Source organism: Heloderma suspectum, chromosome 12 (assembly GCF_057233095.1).
Source record: "Heloderma suspectum isolate Gila_16-S chromosome 12, 16-S_ref, whole genome shotgun sequence".
NCBI lineage: Eukaryota > Metazoa > Chordata > Lepidosauria > Squamata > Helodermatidae > Heloderma > Heloderma suspectum.
In genome coordinates, this window is record NC_139469.1 from 19736202 (window position 1) to 19756655 (window position 20454).

Below are 20454 nucleotides of genomic sequence, written 5' to 3' on the forward strand. Positions count from 1 at the left end.
GGGGTGTATGGATGGTGTGTGTGAGGGTGTGTGTGAATGGTTTGTGGGTGTATGGACGGTGTGTGCAAATGGTGTGTGTGTGTGACTGGGGTGAATGGATGATGTGTGTGTGGATGGTGTTTATGAATGAGGTGTGCAAATGGTGTGTGTGTGCATGTGTGAGAATGGGGTATATGGATGGTGTGTGTGTGGATGGTATGGTGTGTGCAAATAGTGTGTGTGCAGTGGAGGCGGGTGGCTCCGATGTCAGGGGGGTTGTGACTCTACTGTGGGTTTCAGCCAGAACTCTAAAGGAGCTACCCATGGTGCTGAACCCAATCCCCCCAAAAGGTTCAGCACCTTGGATAGGTTCCCTAAAACAGGTTCAGCTGGCTATTGCTACAACCTAGATGGCACCTTGTAGGGATGGACAGACTTGCCTCCATCCGCGCTTGCTGGGTGCTTGCTGACCCACCGGCATCACCCCCCCCCCGCTTGCTGCGCTGCGTGAGTCGCTGGATGGCCTGACAAGTGCCGGGTGAGTGTCACAGGACCGCCCATCCCTGTAGCGAGCCACCATTTTGCTCGCGGCTTGGTAAAAAAGGCAGCTTGGGGTTTTCTGGAAATGTAAGGTGTAAATAGAAGCTGTAAAGGGGCCATTTACCCAACATTCCTGGCGTAAATGAGCTGGTCTGGTAAGCTTGGCGAATGGGGTCTGGGAGGCGGGGTGTGTGTGTGTGTGTGTGTGTGTGTGTGAGGATGCTGGATTCCACCCCCCCCCCGGATTCCGATGACAGCCCTACGCTCTTGCATCATGGCACTTCCATCAGCCAGGTTTACAGGACAGGCAGATTGACGGCTGCGCAGGAAATAGGGTGGCCATGTGTCCTACTTTACAGAGTCCTTGATCTGAAGGTGTCTTCTCTTTAAAGCGCTGACCAGCCTAAGTCTAATTTAAAGATAAAGAACCCTAAGAAATGGAGATTGGGGGGGGGGAGGGCATGCTTGAAATGGCCCATCAGTCAAGCACCTGGACAGCACACTGAATAGCAGGCATAGTGGTCACTTGGACACCATCTTCCCCAATCTGCCAAGATTCTTGAATTTCTACAAAAATCACAGTACCCATTTCTAAATGTGCATCTATAAATATAAATTAGCATATGCACATTTTATGCAAAACAGTGTCCTCTTTCACCCTCTGTTTTTTATTGGTGGTGCATGTCCTCTTTTCTGGAGATGTGTAAGGGCCCATCCTAACTGGAGGTAAGACGGCGGGTGCCACACCTCAAGGCCTGCCAGCCTTGTGCCTTATACACTGGTAGTTGTTAGGTATTTGTATGGATTTCCTTTGCCGATTCTGGAAGGATCCGTAAACGAGGCAGCCTGAAGGCTTTGCAATGACATTTCATTGAGCGCATGCCTCTTTCCGAGCTTCCTCCTGTATTCTGTGTGGCTGGAGTGTTTGGCAGCAATTAACATCCTGCCCCCTATTAAAAGGAGATACCGCTAATATTGCATTCCAGCGTTCCAGCAGCAAGGGCAAAGCCAGCTTAGTGCCAGCGTGATCCAAAGCAGCTCACTGGCAGCTTCGGTGTCCCTCGAAACAAAGCCTTCCATGGCTCACACAAAAGGAACACACGGATTGAGAAGGCCTGCCGAAAACATCCACCCCAGAGTCGCACAGGAATGGCTTAACATTCAGAACTCAAAGAAACTGGGACTGTTTCGTCAAGGGCAGACAAGGGGAGATGGCTCTCCAGAGTAGGTGCTCCTGCTGGCGAGGAACGATTTGCTTTGGCTGCAACCCCTCACAAAGTCGGGCTGTTGAAATCCCACTGCAACCAGTGGGACGTTAAGCATCCAAGCTGTGCACCAGATTGCAGCCTTGGTGTACCTCCTGCTCACACTCCATTGAAATGTTGGACTCAATACGTTGAACTTGATGGTTCCCTTCCAACTCTACTATTCTATTATTCTATGTCTGCCAAAAAGAGCTCGTTTGCCAAACACCACATTCCGTCCCCATATCCCACTGTAACTAAGCTCAAGTATGGGCAACTGAAATGCATCCATGTTCTTCCTGCTTCCGTTTGCTTTCTCTTCCTCTGTTCTCTCGTGTGTCAAAATTTAGATTGTACCAGCCCTGCCCTCTTGAATTTTGCAAAGCGCCATGCACTGTTATGATATGTCAATCATCAAGCAATCACAATAACCGACAAGTGAGAACCTGCAATAAAATGTTGCAGTGTGGAACGCTGTTGTTGAGGATTGCAGCCACTCCATTCTTCTTGCCCTCTGCTTTTCTGTTCTACCCCCAACAGCCACTCAGCATTCTGTGACCACTGAGCATGCTTAGTCCTCATTGGGCAGTTTTGCAGGAGTCCCTCCCCAACTTAAAATTTTTGTACTTCTGTATATTTGGGGATTCTCCAGACCTGCTGATACCTCCCCTCTTGTGCGTGGATTGGGCTGTTTTGGCCACATAAACAATGGCACCTTGAGCTTGAACACTGGAAAGAGAGGGAATGAAAATAAAGGGAATGAGTACTTTTAAAATGCAGCCAACAGTTTGGGAAAGAGCCCAAACAAAAGGTTAAAGGAGACGACCCATGCATTTTGTATACTGTTTTAAAAACCTAAATAGCAGCTGTGGGGCACTAGGATGTCAGAGAAATCTGCAATGGAATCAAATGCATTTGGATTTCTATGGATTTGACCCATGGATCCTGCAGCGGACCGGCTTTTCCTGAGTCACACGGATTCCGTGGACTTGTGGACAGGTTTTTTTTTTAACTTTCTGGAATTTTATGCAAATTTAGTTGTAGAAAAATATGTAAAATAAAAAAGCACTGGCTGGAAAGATGCATTTTCCCCATAGGCTAAAGCATAAAAATGTGTATTTGTAGGGGGATTTGTGCAAGTGCAAATTTGCGCAAGTGCAAATTTGCACAAATTCGGGAAATTGGAAAAAATCCGATTCTGCCACTGAGTGGACGGACGATGGGACGAAACACACCTGACAATCTGTGAAACACAGACAAAATCCATACATCCCTATGGAGCACCCTGGTCCAGACTGGAATTATGATGTCTGGGAAGGAAGGATGTCATCCTTTTCTCCCCTGCCACGGCCCTTATAAAAATCACATCCCTCCCAAAGATGCTATTGCTTGGGAAGGAGGCTCCCAGAGGTACCGATGGTAGATCCCCCAAGGGAAAGAGCATCTTCCAAGGGGGTGGTGGTGGTGGAGGTGTCACCAAGACAGCAGCATGGAGGGAAAGGCTGAAATCCCTTCTTTCCATGTACCATGGTCCCAGTCCTCAATGCTTCCCATATTGGCTGAGGATGATAGGAATTCTAGTACATCTGGAAGGCACCGGATTGGGAAAGATGGGCCTACAGGTACACATATGTCTGACTGCTCCACTTGTGTACAGGGGGACCTGATGGGCAAGGGCAGGGGTGAGCAACCTCAGGACCATGGGCCATATCTGGCCCTCCAGTGTTCCCCATTTGGCCACACCCCTTACCCCTGGCCCACCCACTTCCTCCCAAGCACTGTTTGGATGTTTCCCAGCTTTTGGATAGTTTTTCCCTACTCTAAAAGATTGAAATGCCTCTTCTAAGGCTCAGTTACTGCCTCTAAGAGCTTGCAGCTAAAATATGCTGGCAGGTTTTGGTATGTTGACAGAGCCTCGTGTGGCGCAGAGTGGTAGGCAGCAGTATTGCAACTGAAACTCTCCCCATGACCTGAGTTCGATCCCAGCGGAAGCTGAGTCTTGGGTAGGCGGCTCAGGTCGACTCAGCCTTCCATCCTTCCAAGGTCAGTAAAATGAGTACCCAGCTTGCTGGGGGGAAAGGTAGTCATGACTGGGGAAGGCAATGGCAAACCACCCTGCTATAGTGTGCCATGAAAGCATCAGCGTAAGCGGCATCCCTCTAGGGGTCAGTAATGACCCAGTGCTTGCACAGGAGGAATCTTTCTTTTTCTTCTTTTGGTATGTTGGCCCTGCCCCTTTTTGACTTTGACCCCGCCCACCCTAGAATGTGACCGAGTGTTTCTCTGAAATGGAACTTGACTCTTGGGATGAAAGAGGTTCAACAGCCTTCGGTTAAGGTACCCAACTCAGTAGAGGAGCCCTAGGCATGTCTGGCAGTTCTGGTGTTGGACCCATGTCTCATTAAGGCCAGACATGTGGTCCCTAGGGGGAGGCGTGGCTGGTAGTGGATTGGCAGGTGCCTTTCGTTTCATCATCTGCTCATTGGCAGAATCAGATTTTTTCCAACTTCCCGAATTTGTGCAAGCTTGCACTTCTGCAAATTCACACTTGTGCAAATATGCAAATCCCCCCATGCGCATTTTCATGCTTTAGCCCATGGGGGAAAATGCGCATTTTCAGCTGGTGTGTTTTGTTTTGTTTTGATGTATTTATGGTCAGGAGGAAGAAGAAACATGGTAAGCGGTCATGATCCCTCTCCTGATGGCCTATTCATCTTTGTCGAAATGCACGCTGTGTTTTGTGCAGCACTTCAAGAGTGCGCGCAAGCACTAAAAAACAAAATAAAAATAAAATCCTTTCATACATTAAGAGGTAGTTACAATGATGGGCCCTGTTGGAACTATGGAAATATCATCTTCACAACATCGAAGGCTCATTTCCTTAGATGATAATTGGAGCGTCTCTGTGGGTGGTCTGTTTCCTAACTTCACTCAGCATGAGTGATTTTGCTCCACATAAACAAGCGAGAAGAGTTGCTGTGTGACCACAAGGGCCTCTGCCACTTCTGATTAGTTGAGGCATCGGTATTAATCCCACGTTGGCTCATCATGCCAGGCAAAGGAAATGGAGCCATCCAAACTTCTCAGTTTTGACTTTGGCTAATGGAAAAGGGGCTTTGTAGGGGCAAGGTACTTGGTGGGTGTGACTCAGGCTAAGCTGTCACTTCCCATTGAGTGCAAAAGCCACCCTCTTTCAAAAGACAAACAGATCACTTCTTTATCAAGGTACCAGGTAGGGATGTCAGAGAATTTCTCCACGAATCTCGGGGAGGTTGAATGCCAGCGCATTCGGCCCCCCAAAATTGGTGGAGAAATGGTCTGCCCCCCCGCCCCCCCCGGGACGGGACTTACCTTGTGTGAATGTCCCTGGCGGAGGTGGCTCCGGTGGCGGCAGCGGCCGGTCTTCCGATCGGCTGCTGCCGCCGCCATTTCCAAGTAAAAAAAACAAACAACGACAAACGTGATAGGCTACGTAAAGATTTACGTAGCCTATCACAGCTAGATTTTCAAAAAACACTGTGATAGGCTATGTAAATGTTTACGTAGCCTATCACGGCTGAGTGAAAAAAACAAACAAACCGCGGGTACGCAAATGGTGGCGCCCATGGGCACCGCCATTTGTGTTCCTTATTTTGGCACATGTAGTCTACGTAAACATTTACGTAGACTACGGCGAAAATAAGGGGAACGCAAATAGCATTCCCCTTATTTTTGCCGTAGTCTACGTAAATGTTTACGTAGACTACACTTGCCAAAATAAGGAACGCAAATGGCGGCGCCCATGGGCGCCGCCATTTGCATACGCGCGTTTTTTTTTTCTCACTCAGCCGTGATAGGCTACGTAAACATTTACGTAGTCTATCACGGCTGACTGCAGGGATGCAAACAGCGGCGGCTATGGCCGCCATCATTTGCGTCCCGGCAGGACAGGAGGATTTGTGGCCGGAGGGACGGGGCGCCTCCCCCCCAGCCAGAATTTCAGGGGGGAGGGACGGGGCGCCTCCCCCCCACCGCGAATCAAGCTACGGGATCAGGTAAGGGACTTTCGTACATCCCTAGCACCAGGCCAACAGCAGAGATGACGGAGAAGCACATGGGAGATATGAATCTATCTTGTGCTAGGTTACACAATTTCTCTGTCTAGTACAGTGCCAGGAGCTGCCAGGGCTCAAATGGACCGTCTTCGAATCTGTGTGTGACTGCCCCATGTGGCAAGCTGCAGAACTGTGGGTTGCAGTATCTGCTCAGGTAGCTGAGGTTCCTCAGGCCCTGGACTGATCCTGCTCATCCATTGTGACTATTTAATACTCTTGGAGAGGAAGGGGTATAAGAGGGCTCCCTGTTCCAATTAAGCCTTCCCTGAGCAACAAGGACTTCTTGAGCTTTGGTATGTTCCTGTATCCTTTGGTTGTTCTTGCATCCTGACTTCTGGTTTGCCCCTCAGTTTTGCCTCCTGGTTTGTCTTTCAGTCCTGATTTTTGGCTTCCTCCTCAATCATGCCTCCTGGTTTGTCCTTTGGCTCTGACTTTGGGCTTCCTCCTCAATCATGCCTCCTGGTTTGTCCTTTGGCTCTGCCTTTGGGCTTCCTCAATCATGCCACCTCATTTGTTCTTTGGTTCTGTCATCGGAACCCTACAACAGAACATGGGTTATCTGAGGGTTGATTAACCCTGAAACAACCCCTGCCACCCAGGTTCAGATGACATGACAAATCATGACAACCCCCCCATCAGGGGGTGAATATTCAAAATGGCTGCCAGCATGTGCTGCAACCCACCATGGCTTAAATAAGCCACAATGGGCTGCAGCGATCATGCGAACCTGGTCAATGTCTTTCTTCAAAAGGGGCACCCAGAACTGGACACAGAACTCCAAATACAGTCTGAATTTACTGTGAATGGTAGGTTAGGCCAACAATAGAGATGTGGCAAGAGGGACAGAGGAAGAGCCATTGACTCAGACTGATCTTGCTCAGGACCCAAGATTCATATTAATAAAAAAAATACTTCTCAAAGATCAAAAACTGTTTCCCCAATTATTAAAGAAATAGCAGATATTAACAAAAATGGCATGGAGTGATTTAGTATTTCTCCCTTCCCCTCCCCACCGTTCAAACCTGGGAGCCTTGCAGTCCATGGTGTAGTGGAGTCAGGGCTCACAGGGATGCAGTGCCAGCAAATTTTTATTAGCAGGGGTGCCAATGTCATCTGCCACCCCCTCCCGCCAGATTTCCCTGCTCCCTCTGAGCTTAGCTCCAACTTCACAGTAGCTGTGGGGATGGAAATGAATTTTCCCAGCAAAAATATATTACTCCCTGCTGTGATGCAAACTATTTTGGGGTGGTTTGGTCTTGAATGGGCAATCAAGACCCACAAGTTTTGCAAAAGACCTCCTGGTGGAGAGGAAAACCACTGGAATGGATTTGTTGATACGGATCAACACAGCTGCCTAAACTTTTGGACTCTCCTTGGGGGCATGGCTATGCCTGCACTTTAAGATCAGCAAGAAAGGCCCTTCTCATTTGCCCACCTGTGAAGCCAGTTAGGTGGGTGACCACACATGAGAGGGCCTTCTCTGCAGTGACCCCACACCTCTGGAATAAGTTGCTATTGGGAGTCCACCATGGTCCATTGCTGAAGGCTTTTAAGAAGGCCTTGAAAGTGTATTATTTTACTCTGGCCTTCTCCTGATATGAATGCTGTTGTGGTGGTTTTTGTTGCTGTTTTCTCACTGGTTTTGTTGTTGGGTTTCATTGTTGTTTATACCGCATAGTTACTGTTTTTGTGGTGTTTTTATTGCTTTTAATATCGTATTGGTCCCATGTGTTTTATTGCCGTATGTTGCCTTGGGAGGGCTTCTGCTCTGAAAGGCATCCAAGAAATATTTTAAATAAATAAAATAAATAGAAGTAGAGAGTGTCATGATGAGCACTTCAAAATGGACCAGTGCCTGTGCTTCTTGGACCATGCTGCCCCATGCGGGGGAGGGGCACAGGCATGCCATGGTGACCCCCAGCAATGCCGCCTGAGGCTGCCATCTCAGTTTAGCTCGTTATAGGGCCAACCCTGGTGCACATGACCATTGTGTCGCATGTCGGGTCTTTCGGCTATGACTGTGCAAGCTAAAAAAGGAGAGTATTTTGAAACGAAATGGAGATTGCTCATTTTTCATAAAATCATCCAAGCTGGGACTTCAACCTTCCCCCCTCCACACACACAAACAACGTAGAAGTTATCAAAGGCTGTCAATGAATGACAAATGAGTAAGCAGCTTGCTTGCTTCCTTCCCCGTTTGGGATGTTTGGGCTTTTAAAAGGGCCTGAAAGGTTACAGATATGATGAATGTTTCGAGTGCGAGAAATATTAAAAATTGCCAGGCAAGCCAAGGTGACCTTTTGTGTGCTACAGCAAAGAGGCTGGGCTTTGCCAACTTGTCTATTGTGTTCACAACGATACCCTTAAAGGAGGATGCGCACTTCTGGCTGATGCACCATGTTCATGGAGAAAGATCAGGCCTAGGGTAGCCATTTTTGGAGAGTAGCCTTGCTCAGCCTGCTGCCCTCCAGATGTGTTGGACTACAAACTGCATCTTCCTCAGCCAGCATGGCCATTGCTAATCGAACCCACATGGTTTGATTAGCTCTCTAATCTCTCCCGAGATGCCAATGTAGCAGGCTCGCCTGCAAGGATTTAAAAACCATACACCCTATTAGTGGGCTATCAATGGCTACGAGTCAGGATGGCTATATAATATCTCCACGATCAGAGGCAGGATGCCTCTGTATGTCAGTTGCTGGGGAATGTGAGCAGGACAACTGCACTCATGTCCTACTCCTGGGCTTCCCATTGGGGCACCTGGCTGGCCACTGTGTGAACAGAATGCTGGACTAGACGGGCCTTTGGCCTGATCCAGGATGACTCTCCTTAGGTTCTTATCTTCTCTGCCTGCCTTCACCCCTCCCCCAGATCTAGGAACCAGGAGCCCCCACTCCCTGGTGCCACATGGTGCTTTAGGTGGGGAGAAAGAGGCAGTCCTTACACCACACAGCCCTCCAAGCTGCCCCCCAAGGGTACCACACAGCCCTCCAAGCTGCCCCCAAGGTCACCACACAGCCCTCAAGCTGCCTGCCAAGGGCACCACACAGCCCTCAAGTTGCCTCCCCTCCCCACTGCAGTACTCATGGGTGAAACGCCAATGTCTCCAGCCCTCTTGGCACAATACAAGATAAGACAGCATCGTGTTGTTGGAGAGAAGTTGCATTGATTTCAGGGAGCTTGCTTTTCTATGCACTTTTGTAAAAGAAATAAATAGGATTTACTTTCCTTAGGATTAAGGTGTTTAGGTGCGGTAGAGGTATTATGAAAATGTTAATCTACTTTTGGAATTATTGGGGTCTATACAGAAGCTACAAAGTACCCAACAGAAATCAGTCCATTGTGTTCATAACACAGCCAGGGAATTCAAAGGGTTGCTTCGCCCAACACATTTCCCCTTCACATGTCTGACATTTGCACATGGCACACTGGTTCGGATGCAAAGAACCACACAATTTATTTATTAATTAAAGGTATTTATGAACTGTTTTTCTGTTCATCAGGGCCCAGAAGGCCATATACAGTTCCATAACATCCAATAAAATCAAAACAGAATAAAAGCAAAAGACAAAGACATTATTTAAAACAGGCCAAAAACAAGTTTAAAAGCCAAAGGCATGGCAAAACATGGTAGGAGCCAATGTTTGTTCTATGTAGAGTAGACCCATTGAAAAGAATGAGACTTAAATTAGTTGCAACTATCTTAAGTCCCATGCATTTCAATGGGTCTACTCAATATTGGATATTACCCCTTGAATGGTTTTCACTGCCTGTCTCAAACTCAGTAGGGATTGAGTCAACCTGACCTCCCTTGGGAGCAGTGGAGGCTGGTCGTTCTGATTTCGGTGGGGCTGTGAATCCATTCTAGGTTTCAGTCAGAGCCAGACAGCCCCACCAAAATTGGAGCCAACAGCCTCCACTGCTGGGGAGTCAATTCCAGAGTAGGGTGCTGCTGCAGAAAAGGCCCCGTCTCATGTACTCACCTAGCTCTCTTGGTTGTGGGACGTACAAAAGGGCCTCTGATGAAATTCGCAAAACACGGGCCAGCTCATATAGGAGGAGGCTGTCTTTTAGATGTCCTGGCCCCAAGCCGTTTAGGGCTTTACAGGTCAACCCCAGCACCTTGAACTGGGCTCAGAAACAAATCGGAAGGCAATGAAATTAGTTCAAGGTTGAACTCTGGACACCCAACGGGGGCCCTGACTCCTGTTTCTCACATGGCAGCGCCAATGTCACTTGGCAAGCTGCTTTTGAAACTGAGGGGGCTTGCCAAAGCAAGTTAGGTAAGATGTACCCTTGGGCTGTGCTGTTCAAAGAAAAATGGAAATAAATCTCCTTTTCCCCAACCACCAATCACTTCGTGGTCCCCTGGCTTTTGCACACCCTCCCGACAATTTCTCACAGGCCTCTCCTTAGGCTTAGTTCCTGGCCGTAAGAGCAACGAAGGTTGCTGCGCTTGTTATTTTTGCTGCTGTTCAGAGTTTTATATGTTGCTTGTTTATTCCTCCTTTGGTTGGCGTCGGTATGAATTGTTTAATTTGAATGTACTTTTATTAATGTGGGATGGTTTTGATTTTAGTGTATGACTATTTAAAGGCACAATCCCATGGCCGCTAGTCAGCGGCTAGATGGCCATAGGTTGGTTTTCGGGAACCGACCCTGGAGCCCGCGCTCAGGTCGGTTCCCTGAGAACCGACCTCCACCCCCTGCCATGTCGCCTCGTAGGCAGCGCGGAACGGCCCTGCGCTCGGAAGAGGAGTGCGGAGCGGCAAAAATGGGGCGCTCCTGGGGGCGTTCCAGGGCGAGGAAGATGGAAATGCCAGTACAACACATCCTATGCGTCGTCCGGCTGTTGTTTCCCGCACTTCATGGTCTCATGGCTAGACAGCCGAAACTGGCTGTCTAGCTGCAAAAGCGAGGGGGGGGGGAGTGAGGAGGAGATCCACTCCTCACCATTCCTCCCTCCCTGCACTGGATAGGTGGTCGCCCCCGGGCTTGGAAGCGACCGTTGACCCAGATAGGATTGCTCCCTAAATTTGGTTATGACTTCTTATTGTGGGGAGAGTAGTCCTATGGCTCCTAGACAGTGTTGGGGGGGGGGTAGGATAGTTTGGGTTCCTGGATCCGAGGTCAGGGTCAGTGCTTCGACCTCGGACTGAGGAGTCAGAGCTCCCCACCCCTTCCCCTTCACAGCTGGTGTGGAGAGAACAACACCAGCAAACTCAGGAGGGAAAGGGGGTGGTTCTGTGGGTGGACAAGAGACTGGGGAGGCTGACTTACAGTGAATCCCCCGGCTTCCTGAGCTTCCTTCCCTCCCTCTCAGCTACATGAGCGGGGGGAAGGAAGCCCATCTGGCTGAAATGCAGAGTGGGAGGAGCACAGAGGCAAAAAATACCTCCGGTGTGCCTCCCTCTCCACATCGGATGGCCGTAAGCCTCCGAGTTTGGGGGCTTCCGGCCATCCCCATAGGGTTGCGCCCTAAGACAATCACCTTGAAATGTTGTTATATTTTATAGTATACATTTGAACAATGTTGTTGTCAGCTGCTTCGAGCATGGCTTCACCATGGAAAAGCTGCATACAAATAAATGCTTGATGATGCACATCCTCTGCAAATAGAAGGTCCTGGTTCAATCTTAGGAGCCTCATTTTTATTTTTTAAAAGGATCCATCAGCAGATGATGGGAAAAACATTCTTTGCTTGTGACCCTGGAAATTTGTTTGCTAGCCAGAGCAGAGCAGGAAATACTGAGCAAGACAGACAAATAGACCTATTCTAAGGCAGCTTCCTATGAAATCAAAGTAATTTGAAGTACTTGAAAGGTTGTCACAGAGAAGAAGGCCAGGATCTCTTCTTGATCATCCCAGAGTGCAGGACACGGAATAATGGGCTCAAGTTACAGGAAGCCAGATTCCGGCTGAACATCAGGAAAAACTTCCTGAGTGTCAGAGCAATACGGCAATGGAACCAATTACCTGGGGAGGTGGTGGGCTCTCCCACACTGGAGGCCTTTAAGACGAGGCTGGACAGCCATTTGTCAGGGATGCTCTGACTTGGATTCCTGCATTGAGCAGGGGGTTGGACTCGATGGCCTTGTAGGCCCCTTCCAACCCTACTACTATTCTAATATTCTATTCTATTCTATGAATGGAATTTGCTTTGGGTGGCGGAATCCTTTTGCAATAAGCAGAATAACCTTTCAGTGACAACTGAAAGCAATTTTCCATAGGAAAAAACAATGTTTGAACATATCCTCTCTGAAAATGTAAGTTTAGGGTGCGATCCTATGCATGTTTAAGACAGAGAAAGGGCCTACAACTCCCAGCATACTGGGAGTTGTCAGCCCTTTTTCTGTCTAAATATACATAGGATTGAGGCTTAAGGGTGTTCATGATGCCTCTGCGCTTTCTAAAGCTGGTTGCACATGTATATTACCAAATGGGAAGTAAAATAAACCAACAGATCTTGACTTCACATATATAAAAAAGATGAAACCCAGGAGATTTCTTACTCGTAGATTTACTGGGATTTCCATGGGGTCAGACAAGTTTTAAGAAAAACTGTACAAACAATCACAACTGTTCTCCTCTCAACAATATGCGAACAAGCATGATGGAAGACAGAAACAGGAGGGAAAAATACACAAACAAAACATTTCTTACCACTCACCATAGATTTAGCTTGTATTCTAGATTGTGCCAACAGGGATGAGAAGAAAATGGATCAATTGAAAGCGGAACAATTGGTTTGGAATGGCCACTCGGAGTAGCTGCGTATACATTTTAAAAAACCTCTATGCAGCTTCTTTTGATGATGCCATTTCACCTGGTATATATGTCATTCAGTGAATAACAGTTCTTATATTTTTCACTCCAAATGTGGATTGTGAATACACACACGAAGATAGCACGTTTTAAAATTTTAAGCCATCTTGCATATGTAAGTGCAGTGATCTTTGTGGCTATACTACTGGAAATAACGCTTCTCGGGGATCACAGAATTCAGTTGAATTCATATTTCAACCAGGGAATGCTAAGGGGTGAATCACCCCTCACATTTTCCTCACCATGTGTACACCCTCATGCAGATGGTGTGTGACTCTTTGTACATCTGTTTGCAACGCGCAGCCCAAGAGAGGTGTAAGGCGGTGGTCACACGACATGTTATACTCCTTAATGTGCACACCCATGCAGGCAAAACATGTTGGGTTGGATCCAGATTTTGTCATAGAGTAGACCCATTAGAATTAGTGGGTCTACTCTGAGGGTCAAACTAAAGGTTTTTCTAGTCATGCGTAGTGAAGCTATGTGCGATAGGTTTCTTTGCTCCAGTGTAAGCATGCATAGCCTCAATTTGGACTGGGTCTGCAATGCTCCAGGAGGGGAGGTTAAACCTGTTAACCTCCTCTCCTGGAGGTTAGACCTGTTAACTTCCCCTCCTGGAGGTTAAACCTCACCTGTTTTCATACTGAAATTCCACCCCCTGCAGGGAGGTTAAAAAAAGAAAAAAAGATTCCCTGCTGCAGGGTGTATGTGAAATTTTGGAAAACTGGCATGTGTGTGGGAAGGTTTAACTCCCCACTCCCAGAGTGCTGTGGTCCTGAGCTAAATTGGGGGCATGCGTACTTACATTGGAGTAAATAAACCTATCATGCAGAACTTCACTATACATTATTAGAAGAACATTCAGTTTGGCCCAAAGTATGGCTGAATAGATATACAACCCTAAATATGTGAACTGCTCCTATGTAATGACTTCAGAAACCTATTAAACTCTAGCAACAACTGAAAATGTACAGTTTTTTTGGCTTAACATCTACAAATTACACTGAAATCAAAGGATCCCAAGTAACTGATTGCTGACCATCCTTTGCCAGATAATAAACTTTTTCCCAAGGCAAGGCAACTGAGCACAGATGGTCTTGTTCAGACCGAAAAAATGCAAATTATGTAAGACGGAGAAGAAGTGAAACTGGCATGATAGGAACTAATTTACAGCTAAAGGGTAGACTTCTATGAATTATATTTCTGCAAATGGCTCAGGGGGGTCTCTAATGGAAGTCTAAGCACTCTGATGAACTGATGATGCCCACAATTTCTTGGCTAAAGTTCTTCACACTTAAATTAGCTTACCATTGATTTATGATTGCAGCGTAGGGGAAACCACAGGCTTGTAACATGACTTCCTTTTGTAGGACTGATTCACGGGCTAGGAATCGACATCAACTTGTGTCCATTTAGCAGCTCATGCAAGTGCTTTACACCAGGGGCGTGCAGAAAGTAGATCTCCAGATGTTTTCGCCTTCAGGTCCTAGCATCGCTGACCATTGGTCATGCTGGAAGGGTCTTCTGGGAGTTTGAAGTCCCAAACATATGGAGATCTACTTTCTGTTCACTCCTGTTCTACTCACGCAAGTGGTGTGATGTTGTAAGAGAGCATTTGGTGGAAGACCATGCTGCTTCCTCTACAAGACAGGATTTCCCTTCTGTAAGGATCCTCCACCAGGCATCCAGCCGACGTCCACTCTGGGCCAACCAGCTTGTCCACCCACAAGGCAGAATCACTGTGGGACATTGTGAGCAATACAAAACGGCTTCCCAAGAAGGTACTTGGGAAGCCATTTTGTATTGCTAACAACAGGCAGTATTCAGTAACAGTAAGTTCTGAACTATGCTCAGGAGAAGAATCCAACTAAAGTTATGTTTGCTCAAGCACGGCTGTGCAAGTGGTTGTGCATTATGCTTGTGCAACCCGCCCTGCATAACTCTTGTGCAACTGAGGGGAACCCGATGTGCAACCTGTTGCGCAACTGCTTACACAAATGTAATGGGCAACTGCTTGCGCAAGGGAAAGCTCCAGCAGAGCTCCGCGAGCGCTTTTTGCGTTTGCGGAATGACACTGTTGGATACTGCCCCATGTCCCAGAATGCTGTTCCCTGGAGGAATTGTGAGTAAGTCCCGTGGCAGGCAGCTTGCACTCACCTGTTGCAGATTTCGGTTCTGCTGTCTGCAGTTGGTAAGGCCACTTTGGGGCCACTGATTTCAGAGGAGGCCCAGAGCAGTGGGAGAAGGGCCCTTGCACACCTAGAGCCAGCCCTGCCCTTCGGCAATGTTATACCCACCCTGTGAGTAGACCACTTGTGTGAACCACCGAACACCAGAGGCTAGTGTGGACTCATAATAAAGGAACGTGATTTTGCTGCATCGTGTGCAGATCTCTCCAGCAATGACTCCACCCCACCACCCGCCCTCCTTTCCCCCCTGCAAAGATCCAGCCTCCTCTCTGAATTCACCAGCCCAGCAAAGGCTGTTACTGTGTATTACTACCATTTCTCATGCACACAGCAATTTGTCTCACTCTGTGCAAGAGAGACTTCGAGCTGCTTCGAGAACCTGCAGGGTTGCACGGTGCTCTCACTTTTTTTTCCCCTCGGAGGCGCCATGCAGGGGTAACCTGAAGTGCAGTTTTAGTGTGACCTCCCTGCTGGGTCTCCTTAGACACTACTGTGTGAAGGATCGAGAGGTAGGTAGAAGTGTTTAAAAAAGCAAAACAATGGATTTTCTGATTTGGTTGTGAGAGCGTAAAAAGGCCTGATGTTTGGTCATTTGCCCTGGGGCATTCAAGTTCAAGAGAAATGCCCATGGTTCCTTATATGCTGAACCACCAAACAAATGGTGTCATAGTTAGCTACGAGATACTCACTGATGCTCACTAAATAAATTGATAACGTAATGTAATATATCCGAAATTTTGGGTCCCCAAAACTGGTGGGGGCAATTTTGGAGGTATGTTCCCAGCTCTTGCATAGTTTCAGAGGTGTGTGTGTGTTGGGGGGGGGGTATATTTACTGTGGTTTCTTGTTCTCTTTTACATTTTTGCTGCCGCCTATGGTGATGAAAGCAGCAGGACCTTTCCTGGTCGTTGCAGCGGTAGCCGCCATTTTCTTCCTAGAATGCCCCTGGAGTCAGGAGAGGCCAGTGGCTCCAATTTCAGTGGGGCCATGAATCCATTCTGGGTTTCAGACAGAACCAGCCGGAACTCTAAAGGAGCTATTTTGGGGACAGGGTTCAGCATCTTGGATAGCTCCTTTACAGTTCTGGCCGGTTCTGACTGAAACCCATCACAGTCCCACTGAAATCGGGGTCTCCAGCTTACACTGCCTGGAGTAGTGCTATGCCACACTCCTCTGGAACCATTTGAAGATTTCTGCCCCTCCGCCCCGCAAAATGAATCTCACCGAATGTGAATGGGGCGGTGAATCGTGGGGGTGGGGTGGGCGGTGGGATTTCATTAGTCCTGTCATCGGGGTGGGAAAACTGTCACCCTCTGGATGTTGCTGGGCTACAACCCCCATCAGCCCCAGACAGCAGGGACAATGGCCAAGGATGATAGGAGTTGTAGTCCACTAGCCACAGGTTCCCCACCCCCGACGGATGCAGAAGAACCTCTGGTCTCTGTTTGGGGTGGGGGGAACAGACACACAACGGATCTGCGGAGTACTGTGACAAACCTCACGTGAGTTGGAGGAGTCCTTGCTCTTTAGAGCAAGGGTGCACAGCCATTTATGGGTGGTGGGCCAGGTGAGCTGCCCTCTAGCTCTCTGCGGGCCGCCTGACATCAGGGGTGTGGCCATGCCCACCTGCCATCATTTGCTCCCCAGTCAAGGTGCTGTGTGGATCTGCAAACCTTGCGTGGGCCAGGGAACAGGCTTTGCTGCATGCGGGTCTTCCCATGTTGGGGAAATCCCATGCGCAGTGAAGTCATCCCGGCTGCCGGCGTTTCGCCTGCCCTGCGCCTTCTCCCACTGGGCGAAGCCAAGCTGGCCGAGTCCCCTTCATTCCTCCGTCTGCATTACAGACAGGAACACAATAGCTGGGCTTCATTACAGCCATTATGCAACTGCAGGCACCTGGCCATTACACGGGAGTTTGATTTCTTGCAGCCTCTTGTTGTTAATTGGGCTGCCAAGTAAGCAGAATGTCGTGCGTCCACCCGTGAGCGCATTTAAACGCCGCAATAAAGCAGTGGATTCCAGGAAGACTGCATTCTTAGAATATCCTCTCTTAATTACAAAATCAATAGCTCAGTCATGTCTTTTTTTAGTACAGGTTAAATTTATACACACCTTGGAAGGGAATCCAAGCCCTCTGCCTGCGGATGTTGCTTTCAGCTTACCTGGTATGGGTGCTTGCTTATTGGTTAATTTGTCAAGAATTGTTGCTTTGGGTTTTTTAAATCGCAGAAATACAGAGGCGGGTGGGCATGTGTGGGGGGACGGACACAGTTTGATACTGGTTGGATTGTCACATTTCTTTTTTTGGCACAGGAAGGAAATGGCTAATTTTGCTTCAACAAAGCCATTAGCTCTTTTTCTATCCCTTGATGATCACTCAGTTCGTCTAAACTGTAGTATTTGTGAGCAATTTTTTCAGGAGTGACGGCAACCACTCTCACCCCGTGGGCGTCTTCTCCCAACTGGCATCCTATGGCAGACGAAACCACCATGTCGAGACCATTGTGCAATCCTCCACCATTTCTGTGGTAGTGCCCAGAAAACACCGCTTTAACACCTGTTTGAAAATACAAAAACACAAAAGTCAAGTAATTCCTTAGGGTAAAGAAATATATGCTTCAAGGCAAGTGAGGATTACAGATTATTTTCTTGTACAACCTTTCTTTTTCCTTTTTTCAATATCAAGGGTAATGTAAATGATTACTGTGTATGGATCTGCTTTAGGGTATGGTCTTTCTCCCCCCCTCCTCCCCCCCTTTTTGTTATTGCTGCTGTTATGGTTGTATTTGTAAATAAAAGGATTTTTTTAAAGAAATATATAACAACGAATCAGGGTGGGCGAGAGAGCAATTTTTGAGATTGCCAGGGTTATCTAAACATTGTCTCCCTGCTCGCCTTTTGCCAGATTCTTGTTCATGATTGCTGTTCGTGCCGCACAAACAGGAAACTTGTGCAAATCGATCAGTGATCGAATGGGAGATATGCACAAATCTGTCCAAATCTGTGCAAATCTCCCCAAATTTGTGCAAATTTCTCCATGGATTAAAGCGGGGCTGATACATTCTATGGAGGAAATTTGCAAATACTGAACTAAGAATTGGGAATGAGACAAATGCGACCATGTGTTGGACAATTTGCGAATATTTTCGGTGGACGTGTGCTCTTGCGTGGAGCACGCTTGCATGGTTTGCAAGCAGAAACTAAATTCTCATACATCCCTAACAACGAGAGAGAATAATAGATGCTCAGATTTGTCTACTCTTTCCATCCTGTTTCCTCTTAACTGAAGGGTGTTTTACAAAGGTTTTACCAGATACATTCAGAAACAGAAGAAAGAAGGCAGAGGCGTCCAGAGTCAGAAATGATCTTTAGGCGCCCTCTAAGAGTGGGCCTCCATAGTGGTGGCACCAGCCCTTTGGCACACACTCTTATGTGTGGTTTGAGAAATGGTGGCATGTTTTAAACACCGTATTCTAGAAAAACTCTTGTTCTATGTCCATTAGATACCACAATGTCTCTTTAATAAAGGTAAGTTACTTGCTGGAGATGTAAGATAACTAATTCTTCTTTTAACCATGTGTTTTGGCAATGTCCAATAGTTGCCTCTTTTGGGGAGGAGGTTATTATATGGATAAACCCTGCATTGGAATATTCTTTAATACTTACTGATGTACATGTTCTCTTTAATTATCTACATGATTCCTGGAAATTAAAGCAGGTTAATGGCAAATGGATTCTCCGTGCTCTTTTGACAGCTAAAAAACTGGAAGGATAAATGTTCACCTCCTATAATGCAATGGACTGAGGACCTAACAACACTTTCAACATTTGAATGGGTGGCATATAGACACAAACTTCAAATGGATATTTATTTGGATACTTGGTCTGCTTTTGTTGAAGTTTATGCAGTTCAGAGAAAGGTGCATTTAGATATCGATACACGTTTCATAACCATGCATTGAAACGGCTAGATTTAAATCTCTGAAGCTACAATCTTTTCTTTTCCTCATTTTTTTGCGGTTTTGTTGTTGAAATTTTACAACAATCTCTTTCTTAAAAAAATGTTTTAAATGCCTCTTGAAAATGTATTTATCCATGTATTTGTTACATTTATATCCCGCCTTTTAAAATTATTATTTTACCTTGTTCTTTATATTATTATATGAATTTTCAATGTGAACCCCTGAGGGATTTTAGTATATTAAACCAGATAAAAACATTATGAATTATGACATTTGAGCTATGGACATTACAGTACTGGGGATTCAATATATAGTCCAGCTTTCCCGAACTTGGTGCCCTCCTGATGTTTTTGGCTACAATTCTAGGATTCTTGACCATTGGCTATGCTGGCTGGGACTGTTAGCAGTTGAAATTCAAAACATCTGGAGGGCACCAGGTTGGGGAAGGTTGATCTAGCTGGAAGAATTGCCAGTTGTCATGGCCTTTACTAGGAAGAGTTGAGTCATCCCGTCTGCAAACCAGGTAGCTTATTACGTATTTGAAAACATTCAAGCTTGAACACTCTCCAGTCTTCAATTTGAGCTCTCAATTTGAAGTTAAAATCCATAGCTGGTAACGCTCTGGAGAGCTGTGTGAAATTGGAAAGGGAATTCATATGATTATGAGCTGACAATTTCTTTTGCCAGCAAATCCAGCAATGGTTTAAAAGAGAGATTCTCCCTCAGCCTCAAATAAAGATCATCTATTGCTCATCCTCAAGGTGTAAAATGCCCAGAGACTCTTCAGATCTTACTAAAAACTTCCACCAGCAATGCCCCCACCTGACAATACACTGTTTTAAAATGTGTCGGTTTTATGATCAATTTGTCTCAAGTTCATCTTCAGAAACCATCTTGTACTACAGCTAAAGGCTTGATTAAGATTTTAATTGATGGGGTTTTTAATTTTAAAGGTCACTTGCTGATACAGTTGCCTTGCAAAATGGCGGAGCTGTTAAATTTACTTATGTTATTTAAAAACATTTATTACCCTGCATTATTGGTTTCCCTCCAGAGTGGCTTACAATAACCCGCCCCCGCCTTCTCTCTCTCTCTCTCTCTCTCTCTCTCTCTCTCTCTCTCTCCCTCCCTCTCTCTTTCTCTCACACACAATTACAATTAAAAAAACAGAATAATAAAGCAGCCATCAAGAACAAAGGAAGGTAAATACTGCAAGCATCAATTCCAAAGCTGCAAAACCCCCGGGTTGAGTTTTTCACAGGTGTATAATAGTGCCTGGCCAGGGTAACAGTAGTGGGCTCTCCCACACTAAGGGTATTCAAGATGAAGCTGGACAGCACTTGTCAGGGATGCTTTGACTTGGATTCCTGCATTGAGCAAGGGGTTGGACTCGATGGTCTTGAAGGCCCTGTCCAACCCTACTATTCTATGATTCTAATATTCCACACTCTAGGAGCCACTGCCAAAGATGCCCCACTTTCACTAACATGTCTGTGGGGGTGCCTAGACATTGGGAGACATCACAACAGCCAATCTTATATTCAGGCAGATGCAGAAGGAAGATGTTACCTTGAAATTTCCCAGTCTCAGAACTATTGATTGATTACACTTTTAGATTGCC

General features: G+C 46.7%; 1 protein-coding gene across 2 annotated transcripts in view; it reads right to left on the minus strand.

Annotated features, from left to right (window-relative positions):
* Positions 1–9106: 9106 nt before the first annotated feature.
* The window catches only part of CPPED1 (calcineurin like phosphoesterase domain containing 1), a 93770-nt gene continuing 82422 nt past the window's right edge, over positions 9107–20454 (minus strand). The window contains exon 4 of one of the 2 annotated variants that reach the window (XM_084818641.1): positions 9107–17428. In XM_084818641.1, coding sequence (XP_084674767.1) covers positions 17196–17428 — 233 coding nt within the window. In that variant the 3' untranslated portion in view covers positions 9107–17195. The remainder of the gene's footprint in view (positions 17429–20454) is intronic. The other variant, XR_014785564.1, reaches the window with a different exon arrangement.